Genomic DNA, 11,192 nt, shown 5'->3' with positions numbered 1-11,192 from the left:
ATGTTTAGAGTACTCTTTATGAGTCAGTTATATATGTTTCCCTAGCGTTTTTAAGCTAAATATTTAAAATTTATTAATTGTTAAAGTTTTAAAAGTTTGATATATTATTGTCTAAAAAACAAGAATTAAAGAATTTGATGGAGAGGGTGTATTTGTCTAGCAGATGTACGACAGCAAGCACACAGAAGAGAGAAGAGTAGGCACAGAGCTAACGTTTTAAGGACAAGAGACGGAAAATATATGCGTGTGCATGAATGTATGTACTCATCCTCTCGTGGGCTCATTCACAGTTCTCCTCACATACTGCATCTTTGATTTCTGTACTGAAATCTGAAAAAAAATTGGCAACAAGATTTCTCAAAAGATTATAATGTCTTGGAGTGTTTCAGACTTTGTTCGTTCCTAAGATCCAAAATTTCTACTAGTCAGGCTATCAAGGGACAAGGGTAAATTTCCATGTTCCTGGATCACAACATTGCAGTCTGGCAACAAGCGATATGCAATGGCAAAACTCACACGCATATCCCATTATCCACTGGAAACTATGCATTGGTCACTCTGCTCCAGTTCTTTTCTTCAGCTCTGCGATGAAATCCTCCTTCTCCTGGTCCGACATCCCCTCCGTCGAGCAGTCACCGACGCCCCACTCGGCGCCCCGCAAGCAGTATTTATCCTGAATCTGCCTCTCATTCCTGTAAATTTTCGACAAATTGTTCAGATGAATTCTTGCCAAGAACATGCTCAGGAGAACACAAGAGCTGCTAGCTCCAATGGGGAGTACGCACTTCAGCTTATTCTGCTTGGACTTCTCGAGAAGCTCCTTGAGCACTTGGGATGACTTGAACCTGGAGTCGAACTCGGCGTACTTCTTCTGGTTCTCCGCTTGAGAGCGCCAAGAACAAGGGTTTTTTTTTTTTTATCAGCGAATGCATGGCAGGACAGAAATGACAAGAGATGGCATATTTAGGAGAGTAGCTAGGTCGCTAACCATTCCATTTCTCCAAGAACTCCACTCGTGGCAGATCTGGTCCTGGGACCGACTCCAAGCCGGTGAACCCTGACAGAATGCCGGCATGTACTGCAAGAAATCGGCAACAGTCAGTACCCGTTGTGTTTGTGTGATTTGTGTGTTCAGCTCACCCCAACAGTTCATCTATTGCCGCATCCAAGTATCTAGTGCATCCAATACTACTTATGCGCAAGTGCAATGGACTCTGCAAAGCTGCAGCTATGCAGGGTAGTACTGGAGTGTTCTTGGTGCAGTTATGTTGCTTGATGTAATTGAGTGAGATCAACAAGTGTAAGCTTGTTTATCAGTTGTTAATGGTACTAGCCTACTACTAATTGACTTGAGCTGGCTCAGTATGGCCGTGTACCTGGAGTGGACCAGAGGGCAAGTGAGAGCGAGGCGGCGGCGGCGGCAGGGACGACGGCGAGAGGAAGCCGGGCGTGGCCAGCCGTCCTCTCCGGCGCCGCGGCACTGCACCGCCCCCTAGGAGGCGGCGGTGCGGCGACCGGGGGCGCGGCGACGAGGCCTCGGAGGCCAAGCATGGTGGTACACCGCTGCGCTTGAGCGAGGGAGTGGGGTAGTATGTATGTATTATCGTGCTACGAACGAGAGCGGGGGAGGATGGGGTTTAGGTGGGCTGATGGGTGCCGAGCTGTTCTCCTGTCAGCCACTAAACGGCGTGGGGATGTGGGCAGTGGGGGAGTATTTTTGGGGAGATTACGCGTCCGAACGATGGAAGCGCTCCTTCTTTTTCTTTTTTTACAGTTTTTACCTAGATTTTCCATGGTTTATACATATATATTCTTCTAGCGGTTAAATGGTGTGTTTCAAAGGTTTTGTTACAATTTTATTGTTTTATATTTCTAAAATAGATTTTTTAATTTGTAGCGTTTAATTTAATCGCTTGTACTCTATCAAAAAAATAAATAAATAATCTTTAACACAACTTTATTATGCATAAACACAATAGCATATTGGTAATTAAAAAATAATTAATAAATAAAACTTTTATATACATATTGTTAGCTATATAAAAGGACTGGAAAATCAAGTTTGATGAAAAAATTTTAAAATCAACTCTAAATTAATCATATAAGCATTACATGGCCATTTACTCTTTTCGTATGTTTGGCGGATCGGCTTGATGCATGTTGTTAGATTGGCATGGAAAACATTTTGTGTACTTTGATATGTGATTCATATGTTGGATGCAGATCATTTGTCTCCCCTTTTGTGTAATTCTAAACTAGGAAACTGGAACTTTGTTTTTGCCCTTCCACTTTGATGCAATCTTACAACTAGATTTCAACTTCACGCAGCTGAACAAACATTTTTGTCTGAACTAAATTTCGACATCATGTTACTCCGGTTTCCATTTATTTCTAAATTTCGTGCCTTCTGTTTATGAATGCGAAATAACTTCTCTATTTTGGTAGGTTCTAGTATGCTTCAGTACTCTTTTTTTGTTAAATGAAGCACGATTGACTGTCTAAAGTCTCAAAACTGCCTCATTGTACCATATTTGATAATATTATAAGATATATATGTTTAATAATACCATGTGCATTGTACAAAATCTTGATCCATTTTTCTTAATCACAAAAAAGATGTTGACAGCTTTAGGGCCTTCACAATACACGGAACATGGAAAGAGGATTAATAAGATATATATAATATAGATTAATAATTATTAATTAATTAATTAAAAAAGAATTAAAAATATATTGATATAATTTTTATTCTATAGAAAATATAGGTAAAATAATGAAGAATGCGCGAGGAAAACTAAAAGAATCTCACTCGAAAGAACGAAGGCGGTTTTTCGAGGCCCGTTTAGTTCGCGAAAAGAAAATTTTTGTGTATCACATCAGATGTTTGACTGGATATCGGAAGAGTTTTTCAGACACGAATAAAAAAACGAATTTCATACCTCATCTGCAAACCGTTAGATGAATCTTTTGAACCTAATTATATGACTAATCAAAGACTAATTAGACTCAAAAGATTTGTCTCATGATTTTCTCTCTAATTTTACAATTAGTTTTTTATCTACGTTTAATACTCTATTTATATATCCAAAAATCCGTTTTTTCTTTTTTGAAAAATAATGGGAACTAAACGGTCCCTCAGTTGCCTCCGACGAAGTCACGACGTCCGCGTGTAACACACGCTTCACACGGCATCGCGAAAGCTCTCTCTTCTCCTCAGATCCCGAGCTAGCTTCGCCGAAATCCGAATGGCCTCCTACGACGACGAGGACGGCGCCGGCCGCCGCGGCCGCCCGCCGCCGCAGCAGCACCGGCCGTCCGGAGGCGGAAGCGGCGACCTGGTTTCAAGCGCCAAGCTGGTGGCGGACGCGGCCAAGTCGGTGTTCCAGGACAAAAACTTGGACAAGGTCGACAAGGGCCGCGTCGCGGGCGCCGCCGCGGACCTTCTCCACGCCGCCTCCCAGTACGGGAAGCTCGAGGGCAAGCCCGCCGGGAACTACCTCGAGAAGGCCGAGGAGTACCTCCACCAGTACGGCCGCAAGGAGGGGTCCGGCGGTTCAGGTGGTGGTGGTGGTAAGTACCAGGAGGAGGACGGCGAGGGCAAGTACAAGAAGAAGCCCGGTGGTGGGAGGTATGAGGAGGAGGATGAGTACAGGAAGAAGCCTCCCAGTGGTGGCGGTGGCGGCGGCTATGGAGGGGGGAGGTATGAGGATGAAGACGATTACAGGAAGAAGCCTTCCAGTGGTGGCGGTGGCTATGGTGGAGGAAGGTATGAGGAAGAGGATGGGTACAAGAAGAAGCCTGCCAGTGGTGGTGGTGGCTATGGTGGAGGAAGATATGAAGAAGATGATGATTATAGGAAGAAGCCGAGTGGCGGTGGCTATGGCGGAGGAAGGTACGAGGAAGAAGATGATTACAGGAAGAAGGCTAGTGCAGGTGCAGGTGGATATGGAGGTGGAGGAAGATATGAAAATGAGTACCAGAAGAAGCCTGGTGGTGGCCATGGTGGAGGGAGGTATGAGGAAGATGACGAGTACAGGAAGCCTAGCGGTGGATACGGACATGGGGCTTCAGGTGGTGGAGGCGATGGAGGGAGGTATGAAGAAGAGGACTACAAGAAGAAGCCTGGTGGGCACTCAGGTGGCAGGTATGAGGAAGAGGAGGGGTACAAGAAGCCTGGTGGCCATGGGGGAGGGAAGTATGGTAAGGAGGAAGGGGACGAAGACAAGAAGAAGAAGAAGCAGGGCGGCGATGAGTCGGAGGGTGGCATTGGAGACTACCTGAAACTGGCACAGGGTCTAATGAAGAAACAAGGCGGAGAAGGGGAGAGCGGTGGCGGCAGTGGCGGCGGCATGGGGGACTACTTGAAGCTTGCAGAAGGCTTCTTGAAGAAGCGCTGATTCATAACTGAATTTATGCTATGACATGAGTTCTGAAGGATCTTGCTGTATTTGGTTAGTCTCCTATCCTGCTAAATGCCCAATTGGTGTGTAATTCCGTACTATCTCCATGATCTCCATCCGGACACAGATAAACTGTGTACTGTAACATGAATACTTAAGGTGCTACTTATGAATGCAGGGGAATAAATATTGGATGAAACTTGTGTTGTTTCATATTTCTGTATGCTGTTACTGACTATATTTAAGCATTACAGTGCAATGCAAATGCATTGTTCAGAAATTATTCTTTATTGATTCATACTTTGTAGTTGATATTACTCAAAGTTGTGTTTTCAGGGAACAATACTCAAAGTTGTGTTTTCAGAGAACAATACTCAAAGTAGGAGTGCTACTGGAGTGTGTGGGTATTCTATCTCACCATACCGGACTGTCAGTCAAGCTAAATCTGAAACAAGGAGGACAAATACAGTGTAAATTTGGCTTGCTATTAAGGTTTGCTAGGCTAACAGAAGAAATGCCCTTTTTCCTTCTTCCTGACTGTTCACTTGATTAGTTGATTGACAGTGGTTTAATCTTTACAAACTTCGCTCTTTGCTGTATAGGTGAATTACTGTTGTTATGCAAGTTATGTCCATATGACTCACGGACCATTCCTGTGCTGTAAGCTCTTATCTTCAAGAGGCAGTCACCAACTCCTTTATTTATTTATTTTTTGGCATTACAATATAGTGATGTTTCATGCAAAATGACTGTCTACCGATGGTAGTTAACATCAGTATATTGTTCAATGACCTAGTGATATATGCTCCAGTTGTCTAATTAGAGGTAGTGTTCAATTTTTAACTAGAATCTAGTGATAAAATGTTTAAAGTAAATATAGATAATTTAGCAAAAACATTCTATTTGAATTCCGTTTTAGGATGATTGGACTGAAACATTAGTACTAATTTTTACAAGACAACAATCTTGAAAAGACAAAATTCAATAACAGAAAAGAAAACAAAAAAAACAGGATATCAGCCTGTTCCTAACTGCAGGCCTTGTTCCAGAACTTCTATGATGATAATCTAACAACTATTATGCCTTCCCCTCCTCCCAATTCCATGATAAGGAGAAAAGTCACCAGTCAACAAGAACAAGAATAAATAGCATAACCTTTACAAGCGCAAATGTCATCTCCTTCCGGTATTGGCTGAATATTTTTGCAATGTCCATCTTACCTTATTCGCAGCTGCTTAAGTTATGATCCAGCAGGTGTCTCTTTTATGTGTGAGATCTCAAATGCTAAATCCAAAGCTTTTCAGATAACCTTTAGAAGCCAAAGTGTTCAAAAACTCTCAATCTTTCTTCAGTGGTTTAATTTAATCAACTTCGACAATACAATAGAGAGGATAGAGGCAGTCATAGTTGGTGCTTCACTACTGCTGCCATCTTCCCTGGAGATCTACAGTCCCAACACTGAGGCAGTGGCAGCAGCTGCTATGTTCAGCAAAGTTGACAAGGGATGTGCTGGTTAAACAGCTGACCTCCTCTATTTAGCTTCCCATTGTGGCCATATGAAGTAGAAATTCTTCCGTTGTTGCATCGAGAACTCTGTCGGTTACATACATCAGTTTCAATCTTCATCAAGGGCTTGTGTCACCTAAGTCTGATGAGTGATCATGAAGGTGGTGGAATTCGCCTGTCTAGTGAAGCATAAAATAACCAAAAAAGAACCCTTACATCAGTCTTCACCAGAAGAGAAACATGTTTGTAGGAATGATGGTTGGTACAGCAAGCCTGCCAACTAGCAGACTTTTGTTGTTTGGCTTCTGGTAATTTCTGTGGTGATGGTAACCATGAATCAAAGGGAGGCGATCAAGATGATTACCAAGATTTTGATGCAGATGTTCTTGAAGAAGCAAGGCCAACCTGCTGTCATGGAGGAGTTACAAGTTGGTTTCAGGAACTTCCTGAACTAACCAAAGGGTCACCAGGAAATGCTGAGCTCATTTCTTGATCCATGGGCTATCAGTGTTTGCTTCTCTTCATGGCAATCATTATTTGGTGTTGTATGCATGTTTGCTATACCCAAATATCTACATGTGTAACTATGTACTACGGTATGCTTTAGGGGCGCGTGTTTTGGCTAGCAACTTGGCGGCTGCTGATTTCAGTACCGAATAATTTAATTTGCTGGAATAAAACAATGGAAGTGTTTCATTGCGAATAAAACCAGCACGAGCTAAATATCATGTATACCTTTCTATATCCCGACTCACAATATTATGCTGGTGCTTAGCCTGACTGCAGAATATCATGCTGATCATTCACGAACCTAGATGCATGTCATTTTTCCCCAGAGGTTTATATTTCAGTATGAGGCAGGTTCTCTTCAACTTGAGCATGGTTAAGCATCAAAGTGTCAAACAGGTCCAGTGTTTATATGCCCAATATCTGCAGCTCCAGGAAGGATGAAGCAACTTGTTCAATAAAAGGACGTGCAACTCAAGCAGACAGGCACTGCCCAACCACATGCACGACCATACATCACAGGATCACATGTCCCCTAGAAAACAGGCAATTCAGAACCAGAACACATACTAAAAAGTTCACATTGGTAGGACATCATACATGTGAAGGACCGATCAGAGAACATGCACTGAGTGTCTTTTGTCAGGAGGAACAAATTCTCCATCTTTCCAATATACAAATCTGCTGGATCCCAGCACAGAAACCACCAATATGTCCTCCAGAATCACACCACATGGACTCAAAAGAATGGTAAGCATGAAGCTACTATGAGATAAGAAGATTAATGAACTCAAGCTCAGAACTCCTCGACTGCGATGGCTTCCCTGGGGGCCTCGTAAGCATCCTTCTGCTTCAGTTTCTTCACGCCGGCTATGAAGCAGATCTTGTCAGACCTGAAGCTCTCCAGGCTTATGCTAGCCACCTTCACCCACACAACTACCTTGGTCTTCATGCCCTCGATTGCAGAAAGCTTACCTCGAGACAGCGTCGCCTTGACACGAGGAGCGTACCGAATTACAGACGAATCTTTGAAGCTCACCTCACAGGGCTTAGACAGGTGCACCACAAGCTTCGAGCTTGTTTGATCATATTCGTAGCAGATGATGTTCCGAGGGAAGAGGCCTGGAGGAAGGTTGTACTCACGCAGGAGATCAGAGAGTGACTTGTTTGGTTTGCCTGGATAAGAGGAAAATGGTAGTCAGTTCCTTAGTTGCCATTATATATTACTAGTAGTTTTTATATGTAACTTCTCCACAGACACTAAGAGTAAATGCCATTCAAGGCATGTGAATATGTAACTAATGATCACTTCTAACATATTAATAGGCAAAATCACAAGCCGTTCTGAGCTATTCAAAGAAGTTCAACTACAGTCAATTCTATGTGAAATATAAAAGGTAACATTTATGTAACATAAAACTCGAATGTCCCTTTCTATGAACAAAATTGCAATCAAAGTGCATAAATTCATACAAGTCTCAACTCTAAATTGTATGAACAACAAAGAACCCTGGCAGTAACTTGAAAAATACCACACAACATTGCAAACATCTGTTTTATAAAATGCTAAAAAAGATATAACTAGAAGTGTCATAAAACACAAATAGATCACCTTTGCAAGCATGCATACTCTTCCACCCTCATCTTTTCGCTTCTACTTATGCCTATAAGCCAAAATTTGAATTTTCAATCTTAAATTTGGAGTTGATTTTGGGGGGAGGGGGGGTGTTTATTGTAGTTTATTTTCTAGGCTTAGCTTTTAGATTACTAAGAACATATATATAAAAGTTTTATTCATAAAGTATTTTTCGTTTGCAAATATGCCGTTTGGTTTTTTACCGGAAAAGCCAAACAATCACCCTTTTTTCCTAAGTCGCAACACGGGCATATATTAAAAATATATCATTTTTATGTTAATGTTTTCATGCGAGCAGTTAGATTCCGATATTGATCATGCTACTATTTTTTCAGAGAATACCTACTGGAGTATATATTGGATGATGCTTGGATACATGTACGAAACAGAATATGCATTACAGGCTGGCGAGTGGCAAATCAGCTTGTTGGTGTCTCCTAAAACCATGCCATACTTAACACAGCCTTACTAATACCGCCAAAGACTTTAAGAGGACCAAGGCAAAAGATTGCAAGTAAAACAACGTGTTAGGTGAGCAATTCTGCTAGACAATCGTCTCCCTCTCGTAGGAACTTTGCATAATGTCGTCAACAAAAACTGGACCCAGTGACAACCAATGCACATTGGCAGAATGTCATGAAAGTCTTCCGTTTGGCCCCCATGTGCAGATCAAAAGGGAAGCTGAAAGAAAAATAAAGAAAAGTTGCATCCGAAATCCAAACCAGAAAAGCAAAAAAAGGTTAGGAACCAAGCAACACTTTACATCGCTTTGGATTTACGCATTAGGCGAGAAAAGCAGCATTAGCAATTTGGCACCGCTAATAACTATGTACTAACAATTGTAGGAGCAACGATTTGCCATGACAACAACATGCATACATCAAGGTCTGCTTCCTGTCTTCAAACTCACTCTTATTGTTACAGCCACAAATTGAACAGAATTTGAAAAGAACAGTATACCTTTGAGCTTGTCGAAGACCCATTTCGCCTTCTCCTCCACAGTGCTCGACAAACGCTGAAAATCACAACAGTTAGATTGTCAGCGTGGTATGCGAAGTCCAATGTACATCAACTAAAAGTCATTTTTCATGCATCTCCGCAAGAAAAAGAAGCACAAAGCAGTTGCAGAGACATCTCCAAGAACTCCAAATGAAGAGCCCCCCTAATACTAACGCCAACAATAATATGGATGAGCAAATCACCCATACTCATAACCAAATCAGTAACCTCCAAAAAGACCAGATTATTTCTTGACAGCAACTACTTTCACCGATGGTAAAGAGAACAAGCGATAGCATCTCCAAGAAACAAGCCAGATAACAAGGAAACCATAAACGACATTGTTCAGTAGTCCAGCAAGGATTCATCGAGCAAAGAAAAAAGGTCTCAATCCAAACTCCCAACAGGCCTAACAAACCAAACCAAACAGAACCAAAAGAAGTTGCCACAAGAACATGGTGGTAGGGAGTAAACAAGTACTACGCTTACGGAGATATCGTCGCCGATGGCGGAGAGCTCCTGCTTGGCCTTCCGGGAAATGGTGAAGCTGCCGATCTTGGTGAGGGCCTTCTCCATGCGTTCCGCTCGCACGGGCCACCCAGCGTCTCAACCCAACCCAACCCAACCGCCCTTGGCCGGAGGCAGTGTGGACGTGTAGACGACGGACGGCGGAGTGGGGTGCCGCAGGATGGGCGACAGAGAACCGGGTTCAAAGCTCTGGCACCATCCTCGACAGGATCCAATAAATAAGTGATGTTTAGATTGAGAAAATTTTTAGAAGAAGTGTCACGTTAAATATTTGATCCGATGTGGAAGGGGTTTTTGAGATGAATGAAAAAACGAATTTTACGGCTAGCCTAGAAACCGCGAGACGAATCTTTTGAGCCTAATTAATCCGTCATTAGCACATATTGGTTACTGTAGTATTTATGACTAATTATGAGCTAATTAGGCTCAAAAGATTCGTCTCAAGATTTCTTTCATTACTGTACAATTTGTTTTTTTATTCATCTATATATAATGTTTTATTTATGTGTATAAAAATTCGATGTTATGTTTTTAAATAATATTTGTAACTAACGAGGCCTAAGCAGCGGGCTCGGGGTTCGATATGGTGGTGGACCTAGGGCACCGGATCTTCTGCGGCCATAGAGTATGTTATGCTCCACTGTCTGCTGCGATCACCGATCAGTACCTCCATAGGATGTAGAAAATGCGTACCTTGTTTACCGTGATCAGTTCGTTGCCTTTGAGATTTTGCCGCATGGGATGCCCGTATTACCGGTAGAAATTTGCTCAATTTTGCTTTTGGTATACAAAAATTCATGGGAGACTTCGCGTAATATGTGAAACCGTATAGTTTAATCGGCGCAATAATCACACTTATCATTTTCTCTGTTATGCTTATAAACCAAAATATAATTTTTTAATCTTAAATTTAGAGTTGATTTTATGATTTATTCATTGAAGGTTATTTTCCAACCTTAATTAAATCACTAAGAATATATATATATATATATATATATATATATATATATATATATATATATATATATATATATATATATATAATTTTAGTTCACAAAAATTAACTTGCTCTGAATAATGACAAAATTAGCTATTTATTCACCGTAAGCACTCCGTATCATCGAACTTAGATCATATGACTAATATCTACCTTCAAATATTTTGAAAAAATAATCTAAAAATCAATATATAACGATGTCCAATAATTACTCCTAATTTTATCTTGCTTCTAATAATAACAAAATAATGAGCCAGATTTAAAGGTTGTTTTGGTGTTCCAAATTGCTCCAGCCGATAAAAACAAAAGGATAGTTGGAGTTAAAAAAATTTTATATAAAACTATTTTAAAACAGCTCTGTATGTAATAATTTTAGGACTTGGATTTTTGGCTCTCGTTAGGAGACGCCGTTACCGAAGACAAGGCAGCGATGCAAAGGCCGAGACGCAATCCGCACGGTGGGAGGAGCGGGCCCGTGATAGTTGCTGCATCGCCCCACTCGCGGCATCGGGCGTAGGCGCGCGTCGCCGGCCTCACGGCAAGCAAACACGCCAAGGCGTGTTGGCCCCGCCCGTGAGGCCGTGACCCATGCGCGCGCCGCTGCTGGTTGTGGTTGCAC

At 41.9% G+C, this 11,192-nt stretch overlaps 3 protein-coding genes across 3 annotated transcripts; 1 reads left to right on the top strand and 2 right to left on the bottom strand.

Moving 5' to 3' along the window:
* Window positions 1-353: 353 nt before the first annotated feature.
* Window positions 354-1,650, bottom strand: LOC102716853. The gene is made up of 4 exons (XM_006649548.3): window positions 1,377-1,650; window positions 989-1,078; window positions 786-882; window positions 354-692 (listed from the first exon to the last, which is right to left on the bottom strand). Exons 1-4 carry the CDS (start codon window positions 1,549-1,551, stop codon window positions 554-556), a joined length of 501 nt encoding a protein of 166 aa, XP_006649611.1. The 5' UTR covers window positions 1,552-1,650; the 3' UTR covers window positions 354-553.
* Window positions 1,651-3,177: 1,527 nt separating this feature from the next.
* LOC102701904 (glycine-rich cell wall structural protein 1.0-like) lies at window positions 3,178-5,147 on the top strand. The gene is made up of 2 exons (XM_040522361.1): window positions 3,178-4,892; window positions 5,003-5,147. Exon 1 carries the CDS (start codon window positions 3,246-3,248, stop codon window positions 4,395-4,397), a length of 1,152 nt encoding a protein of 383 aa, XP_040378295.1. The 5' UTR covers window positions 3,178-3,245; the 3' UTR covers window positions 4,398-4,892; window positions 5,003-5,147.
* A 1,816-nt stretch (window positions 5,148-6,963) lies between these two features.
* Window positions 6,964-9,761, bottom strand: LOC102716579 (uncharacterized protein At5g01610). The gene is made up of 3 exons (XM_006649547.2): window positions 9,538-9,761; window positions 9,010-9,064; window positions 6,964-7,589 (listed from the first exon to the last, which is right to left on the bottom strand). Exons 1-3 carry the CDS (start codon window positions 9,622-9,624, stop codon window positions 7,210-7,212), a joined length of 522 nt encoding a protein of 173 aa, XP_006649610.1. The 5' UTR covers window positions 9,625-9,761; the 3' UTR covers window positions 6,964-7,209.
* Between the last annotated feature and the right edge of the window lie 1,431 nt (window positions 9,762-11,192).

This window comes from Oryza brachyantha, chromosome 3 (genome assembly GCF_000231095.2).
Source record: "Oryza brachyantha chromosome 3, ObraRS2, whole genome shotgun sequence".
Taxonomy (NCBI): Eukaryota; Viridiplantae; Streptophyta; class Magnoliopsida; order Poales; family Poaceae; genus Oryza; species Oryza brachyantha.
This window is presented reverse-complemented; position numbering and strand designations above follow the sequence as displayed.

Coding starts and splice junctions, on each gene's coding strand:
- LOC102701904 (XM_040522361.1), top strand. CDS start 3,246: ATGGCCTCCTACGACGACGAGGACGGCGCCGGCCGCCGCGGCCGCCCG.
- LOC102716579 (XM_006649547.2), bottom strand. CDS start 9,624: ATGGAGAAGGCCCTCACCAAGATCGGCAGCTTCACCATTTCCCGGAAG. Junction 9,065..9,537: donor CCATCGGCGACGATATCTCC/GTAAGCGTAGTA, acceptor TGTGATTTTCAG/CGTTTGTCGAGCACTGTGGA. Junction 7,590..9,009: donor GGTCTTCGACAAGCTCAAAG/GTATACTGTTCT, acceptor CCTCTTATCCAG/GCAAACCAAACAAGTCACTC.
- LOC102716853 (XM_006649548.3), bottom strand. CDS start 1,551: ATGCTTGGCCTCCGAGGCCTCGTCGCCGCGCCCCCGGTCGCCGCACCG. Junction 883..988: donor GTTCTTGGAGAAATGGAATG/GTTAGCGACCTA, acceptor GGCGCTCTCAAG/CGGAGAACCAGAAGAAGTAC. Junction 693..785: donor TCCAAGCAGAATAAGCTGAA/GTGCGTACTCCC, acceptor GAAAATTTACAG/GAATGAGAGGCAGATTCAGG.